Below are 19,859 nucleotides of genomic sequence, written 5' to 3'. Positions count from 1 at the left end.
GAGCAAATAGCATGCTTCGATCTGCATTCAGACTCCATAGTTCTTTCTCTGGATGTGGAGAGCATTTTCCATCATGAGACTTTTGGAGATGTCTTAGATCCTTGCATTGCTGAGAAGAGCTAAGTCTTTAAGGTCAGTCATTGCACAACGTGGCTGTTACCGTGTACAACGTTCTCCTGGTTCTGCTCACTTCACTCAGCATCAGTCCATACAAGTCTTTCCAGGTTTTCCTGAAGTTATCCTGCCCATTTTAAAAGAGAAAAGAAGAAATTATTGTAGCAAATACATTGTTTTGTACAGTTATGCAAAGCAAATTCCATCATTGGCCATGTCCAAAAATATATGGCCTTTGTACCCTGAGTCTATCGCCTCTCTGTCAAGAGCTGGGCTAACATGCTAACTCCCTGATCCTCTAGAATCGTGCTTGATTACTGTGTTGATCACATTTCTTTAGGCTGTCAATGTTGTTTGTTTTTACAGTGTTATTTTTGAATATAAATCATTCTTCTGGTTCTGTTCTCTTTACCACTTTAGTCCATTTAAATCTTCCCAGGTTTCACTAATGCCATCCCTTTCATATTTCTTGTGGTACAATAGCATTCTATTACATTCATATACCATAATTTGTTCAATTTTTCCCAATCTGATCAATATCCTTCCTAGTTTCCTTTGCTATTACAAAAAAAAAAGTTGCAATTAAAAGTTTGTACCCATGGGTCCTTTTCCTCTTTCCTTTATCTCTTTGGGGTACAGGTCTAGTAATGGGTCACAAGGGGTCTCTGGGTCAAAAGGCACTCACAGTTTGGTTACTTTGGGGGCGTATTGCTTTCCAGAAGGGCTGAACCAACTTACATCTCCACCAACAATTCATTAGCATGCCTGTTTTTCCAAAGCCTTTCTAGCATTTGTCATTTTCCTTTTTATTGGTCAACTTAAGGCAACCTTGTGGCCATCTTAGGGTCACAGAATATTAGAGCCCCAGGAGCCCTTAGAGATCAGCCATTGTTTGCATCCTTATTTTGCAACAGAAGCCTCTTGAAGGCCAGAGAAGGGCATCAGCTTTTGCCCCATGACCAACCAGTAGCAGCAGTAGGAGCAAAATTTGGGTCCCTTGACTTCCAATCCAGTTCCCATCCAGTGTGTGAAGGTTTTCTCCAAAAATCAAACTAGAGAAGACTCAGAGAAAGAAAGTAAGGTATAGAATAAGAAAAATTGGCTTTGAATCCTGGCTCTGCCAATGATTACCATGTGATTTGGAGGAACTTAATTCTTAGGCCTATTTCTTCCTGATGGGCATCATGGTGTGAAGGAAAGGATGACTGATCCTGGAGTCCAAGAACCTGGGTTCGACTCCTGGTCCTGCTGCTCATTATCTGTGTCTCTTCTTCTTTTTGGGCCTCAGTTTCCCTGTCTGTAAAATGAGGGAGTTGGACAAGATGGCTGTGACCTAAGGTCCCCTTTTTGCTATCAGATCTTATAATTCTGATCAATTAGCAGTCAAAGGGGATAGCTGCTGTATGCTTTTCTGTCTAGTCTAAAAAAACCAGAACTTGGAGGCTGAGAGGGAAGAAGGCTGATTGATACCTATAAACTCATGGTTTGGTAGTAGATATTAAGACATAGTGGACATATAGTAGAGCTAAACTTTTCCCTCTCTCCACCAAGCTGGAGAGAATTATTTCATCTTTCTGGTCCTCAGTTTCTTCATCTGTAAACTGGGGTAGAGGCAGATGAGATGGCTCTTCCCTGTGATAATAGTCCTTAATACTATGACTTCTGTGCAAATTTTAGAACATTAAAGGAATTCCCACTTAAACCATCCACTGGGTAGTAGACATAACTTGGAGTTGGTAGGTGGGTTGATTAGAACTCATCACTCTGAAGAATGATTTTATTACTATCCTCATTTTTGAAAACTAGATCTGTAGTTTTATCAAATCAAGTCAATCAACATGTATTAAGTGCCTACTGTGTGCCAGGCACTGTGTTATATCAGAGCTATTAACCGTGTAGAAAACTCCCTGGGAAGAAATGCCCTCTTATTATGGTCCTCCATCTTCTTCTCTGGAACTTTGAGACTGAGAGTATTCTAGAGTGCTCAGTGTTTAAATGGCTTGCCCAGGGACCCACAGCCAGTATGTATCAGGGGCAAGATTTGAACCCAGGCTTTTCTGACTCAGAGGTTAGCTCTCTAACCACAACACTGGATTGGCTCTCAACCTCTGTTTTTTCAAATGAGCAAATTGAGATTCCAGCATAGAAATTGATTCAATAGAGATTTAGGTAACGAGGCTGTTTTGAGGATACACCTCACTCTGGAGGTTGCCATCGCAGGAAACAGTGAGGATAAGCGGTGTAGTCAAACTCTCTCACTTGGGGAAACTGAGGCTGAGGAGACTGAATGACTTGCCTGAGCTTCCATAGCAATTTAGTAGCAGGGCAGGGGCTGGCACTATGCCCCTCCAGCTAATAATCCCTTTGGGCCATGACTGCTGATACAGCTGCTGCTACTGACACCAATAATGAAAATGATAGCGGCAATAATGCTCAGTGATTTCATGATTTCATCCAGGCTGGTACTCCTGCCCCCAACCCCAGTCCCAGTGCTTTTCATAATTTGGTGGAATGTCGTCAATGTGAGTATGGCATGAAAAACCCTGACTTGGGAGTCTGGAGACCTAGGTTCCAATCCTTCCTCCACTAGTCAGCAACTGAGTGTGTGAGTGAGTTAGGCTGCTTTTGAGCCTCATTTTCCTTCTCAGTGAAATGGAGATGATGATACTTGCACAGCTCACCTTACAGGAGTGCTGTGAGGGGGAGAGGAGGAAGAGAAGCATTTATTAAGTGCCTACTGTATACCAAGCACTGTACTAACCACTAAGAATACAGATGTAAAGAATAAAACAATCCCCATTTGTAAGGTTGAACAGGCATTTGTTAAGCACCAGCTATGTGCCAGGCACTATGCTAAGTGTTTATAAATATCTCATTTGATCCTCACAACCATGTGATTACTTTCAAGGTAGGTGCTATTATCATCCTCATTTTACAGCTGAGGAAACTGAGGCAGACAGAGGTGAAGTGACTTGCCCGTGATCATACAGCAAGGACATGCCTGAGGCTGGATTTGAACTCAGATCTTCCTGACTGCAGTTTGAGTGGCTCAGTGGATATAGCACTACCTCCAAGGGCAGATGGCACATATATAAAAAAGTATTTGCAGAATAAATATATTCAGAATAAATACAGAGTTGTTGAATGCAAGGCAGCTGGGGAGAGAAGGGAGCAGTTTGGGGATCAGGGGGGACCAGAAAAGACATCAATAACAAAAATCCTTGCCCTGTCTACTTCCAGCAGTGATTTTGAGCATCAGATAACACAGTGGTGGGGAAGTGCTTTAGTGTGTGTGGCTGTATATGGGATTCTCTCCAGCCTGTCCCTTCCTCTGCCAAGGAGGGACACTAGGGACCTAGTCTTACCTCCCTTGTTTGATAAATGAGGAAACCGAGCAAGAGGTGAGCTGGGCTGATCCTGTTGATGGTAATAACAAAATATTTTCTGGGATACCCTTTTGAGCACCTGATCCCCCTCTCCCCACCCCACTGTGATTCCCCCAGTGCCCATGTGGGATGATGGATGATACAAAGCCCTTGATTTCTCATTCACTCGTGGGAACCACCCTGATTCTCCTTCTCGTTTCTCTCCCACTGCATTGTCCTGCCCCAGCCCCGTGCAGCATGAGCTCGTGAGCTCACCCAGGGAGAGGTGGGCAAGATTTTGGGAGCTGGGGGGCTTTAGTGGGGAACAGTACAGGCGAGGCTTCTCAGACCAGCAGGGTTAATTTTGTCACCACCATCTGAGATTAATGTGAGTTTTTAACAATCGCAGTAATTTGAAAAAAAAATGCCAGGCTTGTTATCAAGAAAGGAGAGAGAGAGGGAGAGAGAGAGAGAATAGTTAATCGTCCAAGCGGAGTGTCTTGGAACTGAGCTTTTTGGCTCATCCCCCTCTGTAGAGGCTGTCTTAGTAATTCCGTTTTAAAGCATGAAAAAAGGGAGTTGATGAAATTCTACTATCAGCACTGAACCGATATGCAAAATATCTCGCCCAAAATCAAATAGCTATTATGTTTTCATTTCCATTTCAGCGTATTTGCTTAATGAAGAATAGACAGATCAGGTTGGAAGAGGGAGCCTGCATGGGGTGATAACTGAGCCAGGCTTCCAGCAATGCCAGAGAAATGATGCTCTCGTCACTGCGGCCACAGCCAGCAGCCAGTGGGCTGCTGCTGCTGTCCAGCACCATTCTCTCTCCCACCTACCACTGGCCTGTAGCCCCAGCCCCTGTGACTGAGGAGGTTGAGCTGTCTCCTTCTTGGCAGAGTGGAGGTGGCAAGAGGGAAGAACGGGGATTCTTGTGCATGCGGGAACTCAGGTTGAAAGTACCCGGTGGCCATTCTTTCATTCAGCATTCATTTATTAAGCACACAGTGACCTATGGGTCTCAGTTTCCTCCTCAATAAAATACTTTAGACTCCACTCACCCTCTCTAAGCTTTCCTCTATCTCCAAATCCTGTGATTTGGAGACTTCAGAGTATATACCTCAGAGTCTTAGAGTTACCTAGGGTCAAATGCCCGAGTCAGGACTTGAATCCAAGACAGCTCAATACTCATTGTACTATGCTGCTTCTGCATCAGTGGAAGAAATTTCTTCCGAAGGATTTCCCTGGCCCAATGAAATCACTGGTCCAGTCCCATCCTGGCCCCTCTCACAGCATAGCAGAAAGAGTGCTGAACTGGGAAACCCAGATTTAGAGCTGGGAAGGGACATTAGGGGACATTTAATCCAACCTTTTCATCTTACAGATGAAGAAAACAACATTCAGAGATTTCATTACTTGCCCAAGGTCACATAGCTATTAAGTGGCAAAGCAAGAATTAGAACCCAAGACATCTGGACTTCAAATCTGGCCCTCTTTTCTCTAACACCACTTCTGTTAGATTCAAGTACTGGCTCTGAGACTGTGTATGAGCTTGGGCAAGTCAGTAAACCTCTCTGAGCCTCAGTTTCCTCATCTCCAAAATGGGAAGATAATACTTTCACTCCCTACTTCACTTTGGTTATTATGGGGAAAGAGTTTTGCAAGCCTTAAAATGCAGAAATAGGAATTGCTGCAACTATGCAATTGTTGGCTGTTGATTGCTGTGATCTTATGATCTTCCCGTGTGTCCTATAGATTGAAGGGAATTGGGGAGGGAGGAAGGGGGTAGCAAAGGTGATAGTCAAAAAGAAAGCACACATATGACTTGCCATATTCGGGCCATCTTGTGAAAGAAGGTTCCAGACTTATTTTGCTTGCCTGTAAAGGGCAGAACGAGGGGCAGTGGGTGTGAATTGTTGTTTCTCAGTCACGTCTTATTTTTTGTGACCACATCTGAGGTTTTCTTGGCAGAGATACTGGAGCCATTTGCCATTTCCTTCTGCAGCTCATTTTACAGATGGGGAAACTGAGGCAAACAGGGTGAAGTGACTTGTCGAGGGTCACACAGCCAGTGAGTGTCTGAGGCTGGATTCGACTGCAGGCTTAGCACGCTATCCACTGCATGGTGTCTGTATTACTTTATTAGGCATGTTTTAATCTGATTCAGGCTGTGCTTTGATGGCTTCTCTGCTCTCTCCTTTGCTGTCTTGATCATGATTAAGCCCATAGCTGAGCGATGTTGGCCTTAGTTTCTCTGTTGAGTGGGAAATGAGCTCCCTGACTCTGGAGGTATTCAAGAAAAGCTTGAATGACCAGGGCTCTAGGATGCCAAAGAGGGAATTTGTTAGCACTTAGGTAAGTATTGGACTAGGTGAACCCTGAGTTCCCATCCAGCTCTTTGGGTCTGAAGGGTGAACCAGAGAGAATCTCCTCTGTGCTGTTGGTGAGGAGTCCATTCATAACTTAAGGTGACCCTTGCCTATTAGGGCAACATAAGAAGTTATTAAGTACCTTCCTCCCCCAAATGGTCCACCCATTGTTGAGAATGATCAGGCTAAAGAGAAGGTGGGACTAACACACTTAGCAAAAACAGAGAATACTGAATGAAGGGCCTGTGGGATGTGTATGCAGAACTTTTGGCAAGGGGCTGAAGCTAGGGGGAATGGGTGGTAGAGTGGTTCATGAGTTTCAGTAATAAGCCTTCCCATGTGGAGAAAAAAATGACCTGTGGGTGCTCTCCACTCATGGTGATTTCCCAGTGAGGTAGATAGTGAGACAGCTTTATCATATGTGTGTCTGTGTGTCATGTGTACGCGCATGTGAGACAGACGGAGAGATGGAGAAACAGAAAAAAAAACTGGATTGGGGAGCTAAGTCTACCCGACCTGGCCAGAATGGGCAGATTCAAGTTAGAACTGTCGTCAAGTGTCTCCAAAAGGATTTGGGGGTAGGGATTTGAGCTGCCAGCTGACAGGATGTAGCTGGGACTGGGGGGAAACAGCAGGGGCTATGTTCTGAAATGTCCCTAGGCTTGCTCAGCATCCTTGGGACCAGAGGAAAGGGTATAAGATGGGACCTGGCAGCAAAATTCCCACCCTCCTTAGGAATCCCCAGGGATTGGGGGTGAGTAAGGAGCTAGGGGGTGGGAGTCGGGCTGGGGACTGAGAGGCCAGGCATGTGCCCAGGTGCGATCTGGGTGGGGAAGGAGGCCAGTCTTGTGAGATGGGGGGGGCAGGGAGATCCAGGAGCAGGGACCCCACCCCTCTTTGCTGGGGGTTGGGGAGAGGGCCCGAGAGAAGAAAGCCAGTTAATTTTATCAGGCTGCCAAGAGCTGAGAAGGCGTGAAAGAAGAAATTAGCCTAACGATGTTTCATTTGCGGAGAGAGAAACGATTTGTTAGGTGGCGATTGTTTCTGGGCATTATCAGAGTCTTTTTAATTGTGCTGGAACTGAAATTAGCAGAATTAGAATAAATTGCCTTTCCTTCTCGGGCAGCCTCTTTATTCACGGTTATTGTTGTCTGCTTTGTGTAGATTATAGGGCTCTTTGTTCTCCCCTGTAAATATCCATGCCTCGAGTCAGAGAGCAGCTGAGGTCCGGAGACATTTTTACTGTGTGGCTTTTTCTCTCTCTTCTCCCCTGGCCAGCCTCCTACCCACCCCTGCTGTTCTTTCTCCAGCTGCATTCCTAAGAGCATAGCTATAGATAGAGCTGCTATAATTAGGGATCTTCCAGACCAACTCCCTCATTTTTACAAATGAGGAAACTGAGGCTCAGAGAATTGAGCAGCTTACCAAAATGATTTCTTCCCCCCCCCCCCCAGTGAGGAGCAAAGCTGGACTAGAGCTCTAGCTGGCAAATCCTCTCCATTGTGGAATTAGCACCACGAGTCCCCACAAGTTTGAGCCTTTCAGAATGGCTCACCGTGATGCTCTACCTAGCAGCTCCTGTTCCTACCTTTCACAATGGCAGCATGGCCATTCTTCCTTAGAATACAGCCTATATTTATATAGCACGCTAAAGTTTACCAAATATTTTGTTTTTGAGGCTTGAGCTTTTCTGACTTGTGGGTTAAATTTCCAACAAAATCCAGGAGGCCTGGTTTCCAAACCTTCTCTTCTAGACTTTCTCCATCATGGATCCCTCTCCCTTTTGTCTTTCGTGGTTGATGAGTTGGGGGATGGGGAAATGGCAAAGCCTTCTGGGAAAGTAACCTGCAAATGAGCACAACTCAACTTGTCATGTTTACCATCAGCTAATTAATTCCTCCTTAGCCCCATGCCTGTAATTTGGGTAGAGGCCAGCAGGTGAATGGTGGCTGGTTATAGAGAACCGTGGTAGGCAAACTCAGACCTGTTAAGTTATGGTAAACATCACACGGATTGGCAGTTGTGGGATCGAAGGCATCCCAAGAGGAAACTGTAATCAACAACCTTTCAGGGTGGCCTTGCAAATGCCTCCATCACACAGGTATGCCGTTTTCTTTGGAGTCCTCACTGCTTTCCTTCTTTCTTCTGTTGTTACAGAGGAATCTTTTTGAAGGAAGGAATGAAACCATTAGACATGTTTGTCAGTAGGGGAGGAAGTCTTGACCGATCAAGGAAGTGATATGGAAAACCAATGAGGGATCCCGGGGTGACACAGCCTGGCATCCTTGTATGCGAACTGCATTTATCTCTGGTTTCCTCATTGGTGCAGTGGAATGGGCATTGTCCTCTCTTCCCGGAATAGAGCCGGGAAGGTACTGTCTTTCCCATGAGCTCCCTTCCTACCTTTCCTGGGCTGTCAGGGGAGCGGAGATTCCCTCTGAGACTGCCTTCAACAAAGCAGATAATTATTATTCTCTGCAGAACTAGGCATTGTTGCCACTTGTTACTGTTAATAATAATTCCTGCTTTGCTCTTTGCTCCAAGGAGCTGCGGGCACTTCTGAGAAGTATTATTATTCCTGTCTTGCCACAAGTTAAGGTGGAAAAAAGAAAAGGAAGGGAAAAGGATGCTTAGGGAGGAACTGATTCACCCCAGGGGGCTATACGTGCTGCATGGGTCCACACTGGGGAATAACCCAGTTTCAACCCAAGGAAAATTCTATACCCCAGCCACCTTTCTTGGCCTTCATAGTCTTATATAATTTAACATCCTTAACTAATGATTGGCTTTTCATTCCATTGGTATTGTACAGTTCATGCTTACAAACTAGTGTTCCTTAATCTTTTGAACCCTGACACACTTGCATATTTGTTGGAGTACACCGAGGACACTCACCAGTCACCTACTCATTAAATCACCAGTGCTCCTTCCATACTACATAGCTCTCACCTCATTGTAGTCTCACACATATACAGTTGCAACTAGTATTCAAAATGATTAATATCCAACATTAACCATCACATGTCCAACATTACCTGGTGCAGGAATAACATGTTCAGACACACACAAGAAAAACCACTCTTTTCTTAAGTCATAAGCCGTTGAATATGCTGGGTAAATTGTGAAAAAGACATTCATGGAATTGATAACTCAGTCACCCCGTAAGCGAGGGTTTGTATGCACGTAGAACACTAGATAATGCTTTGGACTAATGTTGGAGATTAGCCCAATATTAATTATTAAATTGGGCACATGGCATCATAAAATCGTTAAACTTTAGCTCTAGGAAGGACGTGAAATGACGTCAGCTTTGACCTGAATCATCCTTCTTTTTATTCATAATGTAACATGGTCCTGAGCTGATCACTCATTGGTTGTCCTCTCTCTACCAAAGTTGCTATCACTTCCAATCCCCAGCCCAGTGGAGAAGCAGCAGTCAGAAAGGGGAACTCTTGGGATGCTTGGACACAGTCTATCCTTTGTAGAGTTGGGATATACTCTGAGTATGTGGACACCCCCCCCCACACACTCCCCAATTCTCTTTTCTGTGTTCTGAAAAAGCAAAGTGGGGATTTTAATTTCTTTGGTAAATGTTTGAAAGATTTCATTTGTCTCCATCAGATGAGACATTAAGGCTGGGGAGTGCTTCCGTAGGTACCAGAACCCAAATCACATGGGGGTTTTGGTGTCTCTCACCAGGCTGACTGATTCAGGATATGAGGGACAGTATACATATGGGGATCCCTGTTCGGGAAATGGTTCTGTTAGATGACCCTTGGGGTCTCTGCCTGCTGAGACTCTGTGACTTCCCATGGTGTCTAGGTAGCTCAGTGAAAACCTGGGCCTAGAGCCAGGAAGACGCGAGTTCAGATCCAGTCTCAAACCATCCTAACTGTGTTACCCTGGGCGAGTCACTTAACCTCTACCTTAGTTTCCTCAACTGTAAACTGGAGATTATAACAGCACCTACCTCCTCACCACAGTTGTTGTGAGGCTCAAATGAGGCAATATTTATAAAGCGCTTTGTAAACCCTAGAGCCCTATGTAGATGCTAGCTCTTATTATTTAAATGTTTTTTGGGGGATATTTATATCCTGCCTTGAATTGCAGTTATTTAGGATTATGGAGCATGAGATCTGAGGCGTCATCTTGTTCTCATTTTACATCTAGTTAGTGGAAGAGGTCAGGACTAGAACCCAAGACCTGGGACTCCTGTTTCAGTAGTTTTTCTTGTTTGCACCAGTGTGGGAATTTGTCTTGCATGTTGGTTAACAATGGTTCTGTTTTTATTTTCTTTCTTTTTCACTGGGGGAGGGGAGGGGAGGTGAGAAGAAAAAAAAATGCATGCTTGTTAATTGAAAAAAAGAAAGAAAAAAAGAAAAAAGATTGTGTGTGTGTGTGTGTGTGTGTGTGTGTGTGTGTGTGTGTGTAAGGCTAAGAGCTGTGAGTTCTTGTACATATCCACAGCTTGGGTTTGCGCTGGGGCCCTTCTAAGTAGCTTAGATCTCCCCAAGGGTTTAGAGCTTACTCCCCCTCTCCTTCTGATCTTTTTGCTTGCTGGAAGCCTGCCTCCATTCCTACTCAGTACCCGAGGCCAGGATTGCCTTGGGGAGTTGATAAATAAATAAAGCTTAGACTGCAGCAGAATGGTCTCTAAACAGCCAGGCCTCTCTTCTGTGGTGCATTTGATGGAATTTTACACTTGGCATCAGGCAGACCCAGGTTTGAAAAATCCTCTTTCAAACACTTAGACGAGTCACTTAAATTCTTTGGGCCTCAGTCGCCTCATCTGGAAAATGGGAATGATATCACCTCCCCTACAACCTCCCCTGATGGTTTTAAAGGCCAAAGGAGGTGATGTGTGTCTGCTGTTACTGTGGTCGTCGTCCCCCCCCCCCCTTAGCCTTTGACAAACTCAACAAAGGGCCTGAGGCCTTTTAGCTCTCTTTGGTTACCTGTGATGAGGCTTGGCTATCTACAGACTGATCTAAACCTTTGTCCAGTCTATCCCTATTTCCTTCAATTTCTGTCTTTGTATCTCCATCTCCTGATACAGGGCCTGGTGCTCAGTAGGCTCTTACCTAAATGAGTAGTGATTGATTTTTCAGCCTGGGCCTCTTGGAGTCAAAAGTTCCATAGGTCATAAGAGCCAGCCAGAAGGAAGCTTAGAAGCCATCTATTTGGCCCATCCTCTTCATTTTACAGATAAGGAAACTGAGATCATCAGAGAAGCAGTGACTTGTCCAAAGTCACATGTGTAGTTAATAGCAGAGCTAGAATTTGAATCCAGGTCCTCTGCCTCCCAGTCCTTAGCCTTCATAGGCTCTCCCCACTATACTACACTGCCTGATAAAGAAGCACTTCCCATTATTTGTGCTAAGAGGTTGCTTTGATTGGGTTTTAGCTGGGAAGGCATCAGACACTCTAGGACTCAGGAGTCAATCTGTTAGGATGTCTTCTCCTTTCTATGAGTTTTTTAGGTTTTTTTGTTTTTGTTTTTGTTTTTTTTTTTTGCTAGGCAATGGGGTTAAGTGATTTGCCCAGGGTCACACAGCTAGTAAGTGTTATGTGTCTGGGGCCAGATTTGAACTCAGGTCCTCCTGAATCCAGGGCCGGTGCTCTATCCACTGCACCACCTAGCTGCCCTCTTCCGATGAGTTTTAACTATGTACTGTGTCAGCACTGTTCTTTCGAGACCAAAAAGGGCCCGATCTTTGTGGTCTGTTCCCTTGCCCAGTTTTCATGTTGGAATAGAGGCTTCCCCAGTGATGCCAGGTGTGAGAGTGAGCAACATTGGGTCTGCATTGGGTATGGGCCCTTTGGAATACCACAGCTGCATGAGCACCATATTGATTTTCCTTTCAAAGGTTCTCTTGGTGACATGGAGGAAGGAGAAGACAATCAGGCCGAGGATGCCAGCCAATCAGAGAGAGAGGGAGGAGCTTCGGATCCTGAGGCCTCAGGAGAATGTGAGCCCTTGAGCCCTCCCTGCAGCGGTGAGTTATGTCCCCTTCCTCTCCCCATCTAAGATTGGGTTAGTCCTTGTCCAGTGTATCCCCAGGAAATAGAAGTGGGTCCCAAAGGGCTTAAAGTGGCAGATCTCAAAGTGTGCTCCAACAATCCCTGGGAGTCCCCAAGAACCTTTCAGGGGCTACCTAGGGGTCAAAACCATTTTCACAGTAATATGAAGATGCTACTTGCTTATTAAACTACTCCTTTTTCCAACTACATATCTGTGTAAGACCAGGTTTTCTCCATATAATTCAACTAAAACTACCTATTGTAACAGATTGAATAAATGCAGAAGCAGATATGAGAATCCAGCTGTCTTCTATTAAGATAGACATTAAAGAGATTTGCAAACATATGTGAAATGGTGCTATTCTTCTCACCAAATTTTTATTGTTTTGGAAAATGTAGTAATTGTTTCATAAAAATGTTATTTATGCTAATATGTAAATAACTTAAACGTTATTTTAAATACTTTTAAAAAATTATTAATTAATTAAAAAATTAATTTCTACTGTAGTAAATGTTGATAAATATAACCAGGGGTGTCCTGGTAAATAGCTTTCTAAAAAGCAATGCATACATGCCCTACTTTTCAGTCGAATTGGCATTATTCCTGTTTTCTCTTTCACTCTATTCCCCGCCCCTGGCTGGACGATCAACAAAATAATAAACTGAGGCTGGATTTATTCCTCTCAGGAGCTGGGATGAGTTGACTCCCACGCAGCCCTGGATATAACCCACAGAAATAAAGGCTTATTGGGGTTCTCCATAATTTTTAAGAGTGTGAAGGGGTCTGGAGGCCCCAGAAGACAAGAGAGAACCTCTGGCTTTGAGGATCATTAATTGTTCAAGTTGGAAGGATCTTTTAGATGCCATCTCGTCCCATTTTTCTCTGTGCTTTCATCAGCATGAGGAGCTCTCATAGAGGAACCTTCCTCACCCACACAGACAATGGCCTCCTCTGTAATTTAGACTTGGGACTGGAGCATGCAGAAATTAAGTGACTTGCCCAGGGTCACAGAGCCAATATGTGTCAGAGTCAGGCTTTGAATCCAGGTTTTCTTGAGGCTGGCCACCTTGCTGCAAAGATGTTGAGGACTGGGGGAGAGGAAGGCCTTGTTTAAACACCACAACTGGGGAGGCCGACACTGGAAGCGGTGACCCCACTCATGTGCTCTTCCCCTGTATCGTGACTTGTCTGAGAGGAAGGCAGGGGTACTGGCTGGAGGAATTATGGGCCTGGTTAGTTACCATTGAATTCCAGCCTAGTATAGCAGGAGGTGGTAATTATCTGGGGTTTTTTCCTTCCTTTCTCCCACATAAAGGACCTTTGAGTCCTTCCTGTCCACATTGGCCATTAGGCATGGGGCCAAGTTGCTGGCACTTTGGAGGTTAATTGGAATTTATCCCCCTGTGCCCTGCCCAAGAGCTCTTAATTAATTACCCATAAGGGACTTTTCTCCTCCTTACAACTACCTGCTATGGCAGTCTAGTTTGGAGAGCTTTGGTGACTGAGAAAAGAGGAAGCCCAAATCACTAGGTGGGCCCATCAGTCCTTCACCTTCCCTCTAGTTTAGGGTCACTGGCACCTCCCCGAAGATGAACTTTCCCCAACAATAGGGGTAGGTGTCCCTGGGCCTGCCTCCCTCAGATCTCAACCATTTCCTACCCATAAGAGCCCTCTCCTTCCTTCAAGGTGTTTCAAGGACAAGGAGCCCTTTCCAAACCTGATGCCATTTGCCTTTGAGCCCCTTTCCAAGAAATTCTTCAGCTCCTCTTTGAGGACAGTAATTATCATTAGAATCCAGAACCTCCAGGCAGGGCAGTCTAAACCGATCCGGGGATTGGCCTCTGCTCCTGGAAGCTCCAGATGGGGGTAAGGGGTGGGCATCAGGGGTATCGCAGGAAAAGAAGCACACTCCTCCTCATTGCTCCAGACCTCAGGATGCTGCTTTTGTCCAATGAGAGGATTTGCTGAGAGATGTCGAGATATGGTGGGTATAGACCTGGCTGGCCTTAGAGTCAGGAAGGACTGGCTTGAAAGCAACAGAGAGCTACTGAAAATTTTTAAGTGTTATAGTCTTTCTACTAATTCACTCTGTGACCTTAATTCAATACAGTTCAATTCAATATACATTTATTAAACTCCTACTTTGTATCAAGTACTGTGTTAAGCATTGGAAGCCTTGGGGAAGTCACTTTTCTCTTTCTGGGTCTCAGTTTTGTGATCTGTAAAATGGGGATGTTTGTAAGGTTTTAGATTGGCAAAGAATATTAGAGCTCTTTTGAGGAGCTTATTAAGAGTTCCCTACCCAGGTCGAGGGCTTTGTAGCAAATACCACCTCTGGCTGCTTATGTGGCCTCTTCTCTCTTGCCCATTAGTTTTGTCTTAAAATCATAACATGTGAGTATTTCAAGAGACCTTAGGGATCATCTCATTTCGCCGGCAGGGCAACCAAAGCCCAAACTTGTCCAAGATCATGCAGGAGGTTAATAGCAGAGCCAGGACTAGGGCCCATGGTCTGACTTCCTCCACTAGGCCATTCATTAAGGGCAGCCAGGGGAGCCGTGAAGAGAGCTCTGGACTTAGAATGAGGGAAGACCTAAATTCAAATCGAGCCTCAGACGTGCACTCGCTGTGTGACCCTGGGCAAGTCACTTAACCTCTGTCTGCCTCAGTTTCCTCAACTGTAAAATGAATAGAAGCAGCACTTCCCTCCCAGGGTTTTTATGAGAATCAAATGAGATAATAATTGTAAAGCACTTAGCATTATGTCTGGCACATAGTAAGAGTTATATAAATGTTAGCTATCATTATTATTATTGTTATTATTTTGAATTAAAAAGCCAATCCTCAGACTCTAACTAGCTGTGTGAATCTGGGCAAGTCATTTAACTTGTTTGCCTCAGTTTTCTCAACTGTGAAATGGGTTTAATAACAGCTCCTACCTCCCAGGGTTGTGTTGAAGAACAAATGAGATATTTGTAAAAAGTTCTTGGCACATAGTAGGAGCTTTATAAATGCTTATTCCATTCTCTTTCCCCTCCCATTCTACATTTAATTGTGCCAGATCATGTGGAACATGCCTAATTTATTAGACGTGGCCTGCTGTCCCATGAGAGTGTGAGGGTGTGGGATCTCCAGAGGCGGAGTGACGCATGTGGAGAATTGGGGATTTCCAGGTGGACTTATTCGCACCAGAAAGGGGAGAGTCCTAGAGACCAGGGAAAGTAGTTCTGGCTTTGTCTGTACCCCAGAGGATCACTCATACCTCCCTTAGCCCCAGGCTTTCTAAAATAACAAGACTAATATTAGTTATGGGGATAGCATTTTTAGCATTTTTAGAGCACTCTACAGTTTGCAGAGCATTTGGACAAACATCATATCATGTTACCCTCCAAACAAATCTTGGGAGGGTGGTGCTGTTATTATCCCTGTTTTACTGATGAAGAAACTGAGGCAGACAGAGGTTAAATAACCTGTTCAGGATCACGTAGCTAGTAAGTTCTGAGGCAAGATTTGAACTTGGGTCTTCTTGGCTCCATGTCCAACATTCTATCCACTTTTCTTAGCATTTTATTGATGCCTTTACATATATTCATTTTCCTCTCCCCTCCTAACTGAACAAACCCTTTTTTGTGACCCCTCCTCCAAAAAAAAGCAATTAAGCAAAATATCTGATATGGGGACCCCAGCCGATAATGTATACAGTGTTTTGTCCAAGTGGTCCCCCACTTCAGAGATATGTTTCATTATCTGTTCTCCATGACTTTTGTTGATCAAGAATCTGGCTTCCTTTTAGTGATCTTTTTATTTATATTGTTGTAGGCACTGGGAATATTGTTGGCCCCTGCTTAAAAAACACCCACTGATATCTTTGGTATTTACATCACCTTCATTCTAAACGTATTCCAGCCCTCTTCCTTTCCTAGTGAGTCTTCCCTTATAACAAAGAGGAAAAAAGAAAAAGGAAAAAACAATTCTGCACAATATCAGCTGAGTGACAATGTATGCAGCACTCCACAGCCATAGTCCCACACCTCTCCAAAGAAGGGAGAGAGGCATATTTTCTCCATTTTTCTCCAATGGCCTCTGATTTTTTAAAATTTTTGTTCTTTTTAATTTAAATAATCGTTGATATAGTTTGCTTTTGCATTGCATCACCTTCATTTCCCAATATATTCTCCCTCCTCCTCTCAGAGAGCCATCACTAAATCAAAGAATAAAGAAAAAGGAGGGGGAAGGGAGGAGGAAAATAGTTTTAACAAAACGAACCCACTAACTTAACAAAACTAACTAACTAGTGTGATACAGGGTGTTCCACAATTAAGAGGTAGATTCTCAGACGCTTTCTAGTTATATGACCCTGGGAAAGTCACTTAACCCCCTGCCTCAGTTTCCTCCTCTGTAAAAATGGGGATAATAATAGTGTAACAGATAATAAAATATAATAGCTTATAATAATAATCCCCTGGTTGTTGTGAGGGTCAGATGAGATAATACTGGTAAAGCGCTTTTCAAAAGCATATAGGGCTATAGAAATGCTAGCTATCTTCACCATCTTATCTCATCTCTTTAGTACCAGAGTCAGTCTTCATAATTTCCCAGCACTTCATATTGATTTTGTGGTTGTCATTGACATGCTTTCCCTTTACACTGTTGAACTCACAGAATCTGTACTGTTTTCCTGGCATGGTTTATTTTACTTTGGGTCTTCCCATGTTTCCTTTGTTCTTCATATACATTGTTTTCATAGAGTAGTACTGTTCCATTATGTTCATATGGCATCATTTACTTAGCCATTCCCCCAGTTAATGCACATCTCCTTTCCAGTTCTTGGCTACTATAAACAGCATTGCTATTAATATTTTGGTGCAGATGAGGTCTTTCTATTTCTGACCTTTTCGGCATGTGTGCTTAGCAGTGGAATCTGTGGGTCAAAGAACATGAACATTGTGGTGACTTTTCTTGCATAATTCCAAATGGCTCTCCAGAATTGTTAGACCAGCTCACAGCTCTACTAACAGTGTATTGGTGTGCCTGCCTTTCCATCCCCCCCCCCACTAACTTTTCTCACCTTTTGTCATATTTGCCAGTTTTCTGAGTGTGAGGTGAAAGTTCAGAGTTGTTTTGATTTGCATTTCCTTTTTTTTTTTGTGAGTTGGGGTATTCTTTCATATGGCTGCTACTAGTTTGCAATTCTTTTGAGAACTGTTTGCTCATATTCTTTGACTGTTTATCTACTGGGCCCATATTATTTAAGCAGAAGTCTTATAAAGATCTCCAGAGCTATGTGTGGTTGCCTAATACTAATAACATATTCATGTAGCACTATAAGGTTTACAAATCACTTTCCTTGAGACAGCCATATAAAGGAAATAGGGAAAAATCTTACCTGTAATTTAAAAATAAAGAAATTGAGATACAAAGAGGTTTTCTGATTTGCCTCTGGTCACACAGATTTGTATGTTCAAGTGCCAGAGAAGGGATTCACAACCAGGTCTGACTCCGTTCACTTTGCTGCCCCCTCTTTACTTAGAAGAATGGAAGACAGCCTTGGAAGGCGAGTAAGTCACAAAATAATTCTCAGGGAGGAAGCTACCGCTTTGAGCCCCAGTGACATAATGCAAAGCTCACGGGAAGTTCAGCTTATCTTTGTGATGTGGGGGAGAGACAAGTGGATAAGGTTCTTGCAACCACAATCAAAAGTCACTTCATAGCCTGCCTGGGGGTGGGGAGCAGCCTCTCTCCTGGGCAGGGGGATCCCAGCTAGGTCCCTAAGCCTTGGACTGGTGACTTCAAGCTGCAACTGTAGTTCCTGTCCCAAGGAGCTGAAGTGGACTCAGGGGACAAATAGAGGAAAAAAAGCTTGGAGGACCTTATTGAGGTCAGCCAGGACTGAGACCAAGGATGGAGGGGCCCACAGCCTAGACACTGTACTCTGGGTGAAGCCATGGCTTTGGGAGGTGTGCCCAGGCCATAGCTTCTACTTTCCTCCCTGGGCTGCCTCCACCTTGGATCCAAGACTCTTTTGGAGTCTTGAGGAAGTAGCCCCTTTAGATTATGCCCCCAGAATCCAAGAAATGGAGTCCCTTACTCAGGGAGATCACCGTCCTCTTCTTCAATAGACTCTTCTCCTGAGGAAGTTAAAGGCCAATAGCAGGGACCCTAAGGGCCCCACTGAGGAGAGACCTCAGTAAAGGGGACGTTTTCAGGTTGGGGCGTATCTCACCATCTAGGGTTGGGAACCTTCTCTACTTCAAGGCAACCATTATCAGCCTTAGAAATGTGACCCCTTCAGAGAATTGCTGCAATTTCTTCTGAGGGCCAGAGGAGGGTTTAAAGGTTTCCAATCCCAGTGGATTGTGTCTTCTTAAAGGGTCTCTGGCTATGAAGTTGGAGAGGGGTGGAGGGGGAACAGAGGAAATGGAATGAGACATTATAGGAAGGAGGCTTTTCTTGACCAATATTTCTCTTCACAGGCCATTTATCTCCAATGACAAATGCCATATCAGAGTTTAGAATGTTGACTCTTGCGCTCTCTCTGTCTCCTGATAAAAACTTCTTGAGGGTAGGGAATGTTTAAATTCTGTCTTTGTATCTCCTCTGCTTAGTGCCAAGCCTGGCACATAGTAAGTAAGCAGGTGCTTTCCTCATCTGTAAAAACAAGGTAGCGCAGATAGAGCGCTGGGCTTGGAATCCGGAAGACGTATCTTCCCGAGTTCAAATCTGGCCTCCGACACTTACTGGCTATGTGACCCTGGGCAAGTCACTTAGCCCTGTTTGCCTCAGTTTCCTCATCTGTAAAATGAGCTAGAGATCTGTAAAATGGCAAACCACTCCAGTATCTTTGCCAAGAAGACCCCAATTGGAGTCCCAAAGAATCAGACAGGCCTGAAAATTACTGAACAATAACAACAACATAGAACTTGAGGCAGGTCTACAAAATGCTTTACAAACATCTCATGTTATCCTCACAACCACCCTTGGAGGTACGGTCTGTCAGAGTTATTCTTCAGTAAAATGAGCTGTCTCATGAGGTAGTGAGCCTCCCCATTACTGGAAGTATTCAAGTCAGAGCTGCTATGGAAAGCATTCCTGCACAGGGCAGGATAATTTCTAAGATCTCTTTGATCTCACGTTCTGTGATTCTCTTGTCAAAGGACTGAAGGAACAGAGATCTAGAATAACAAGGAGTTGGTCATCGGGATCAACCCCCTTATTTTGCAGATGAGGATGGAGAGTCCCAGGGAGATGAAGAGAATTGCTCTGAATCACCATCTCCTCGAGCCTCAGCTGTGGTGTTGTGACGGGTTGGGTCCAAATGCACCCACCATGGTGGGATGGGAAAGCACATCTTTGATCAGAGGCTCCCTCTCTTGTGGAACCTTCCCATGGCTCTTTGGGAAGAATGGGGGGCGGTGGTGCTTGTATCCTTGCCTCAGGCTCTGCTTCAGTGCTCCCAGCTACCTGCCAGTGTCCTCCCTCCCACACTCCCCCACCCCCAAACTGCCTTGTGTTCCCTTTGGATCCTGTTTATACTCAGGTGTGCGCCTGTTGTCTTTGCCACTGGAATGCATACTCAATAAACTCTAGTACTCTTTACTCCCCAGTGCCTATAGCTCATGCCTACCCAGAACAGACAGTAAATGCTGATTGATTGATTGATTGATTGACTTTGTCCAGAACACAGTTTCCCAAGCAATGTAAGGGTCTGTGAGAAAATGACCGTGTTAGCAACATTTCCCCCTTCTAAATGAGTTATTTTCCTCTCAAATATTAGAATGACTTTTGTTGGTTTTATTCAGTTCTTTCATTCTTATCCAACTCTTCATGACTCCATTTGGGGTTTATTTGGCAAAGATATTGCAGTAGTTTGCCATTTCTTTCTCCAGCTCACTTTATAGATGAGGAAACTGAGGCAAACAGGATTAAGTGACTTGCCCAGGGTCACACAGCTAATAAGTGTGTAAGGCAGGCTTTAAATTCAGGTCT

The 19,859-nt window shown here is 44.3% G+C and overlaps 1 protein-coding gene across 1 annotated transcript in view; it reads left to right on the top strand.

The window, feature by feature from the left end:
• ZFPM1 (zinc finger protein, FOG family member 1) overlaps positions 1-19,859 on the top strand; it is a 200,681-nt gene that overhangs the window by 65,237 nt on the left and 115,585 nt on the right. Inside the window, exon 2 of the mRNA XM_020989183.2 lies at positions 11,719-11,847. Within this exon, the coding sequence (XP_020844842.1) occupies positions 11,719-11,847 (129 nt within the window). The remainder of the gene's footprint in view (positions 1-11,718; positions 11,848-19,859) is intronic.

Source organism: Phascolarctos cinereus, unplaced genomic scaffold (assembly GCF_003287225.1).
Source record: "Phascolarctos cinereus isolate Bilbo 61053 unplaced genomic scaffold, phaCin_HiC Scaffold_2;HRSCAF=192, whole genome shotgun sequence".
Taxonomy (NCBI): Eukaryota; Metazoa; Chordata; class Mammalia; order Diprotodontia; family Phascolarctidae; genus Phascolarctos; species Phascolarctos cinereus.
The sequence above is the reverse complement of the archived record's forward strand: the minus strand, read 5'-3'. Positions and strand labels throughout refer to the sequence as shown.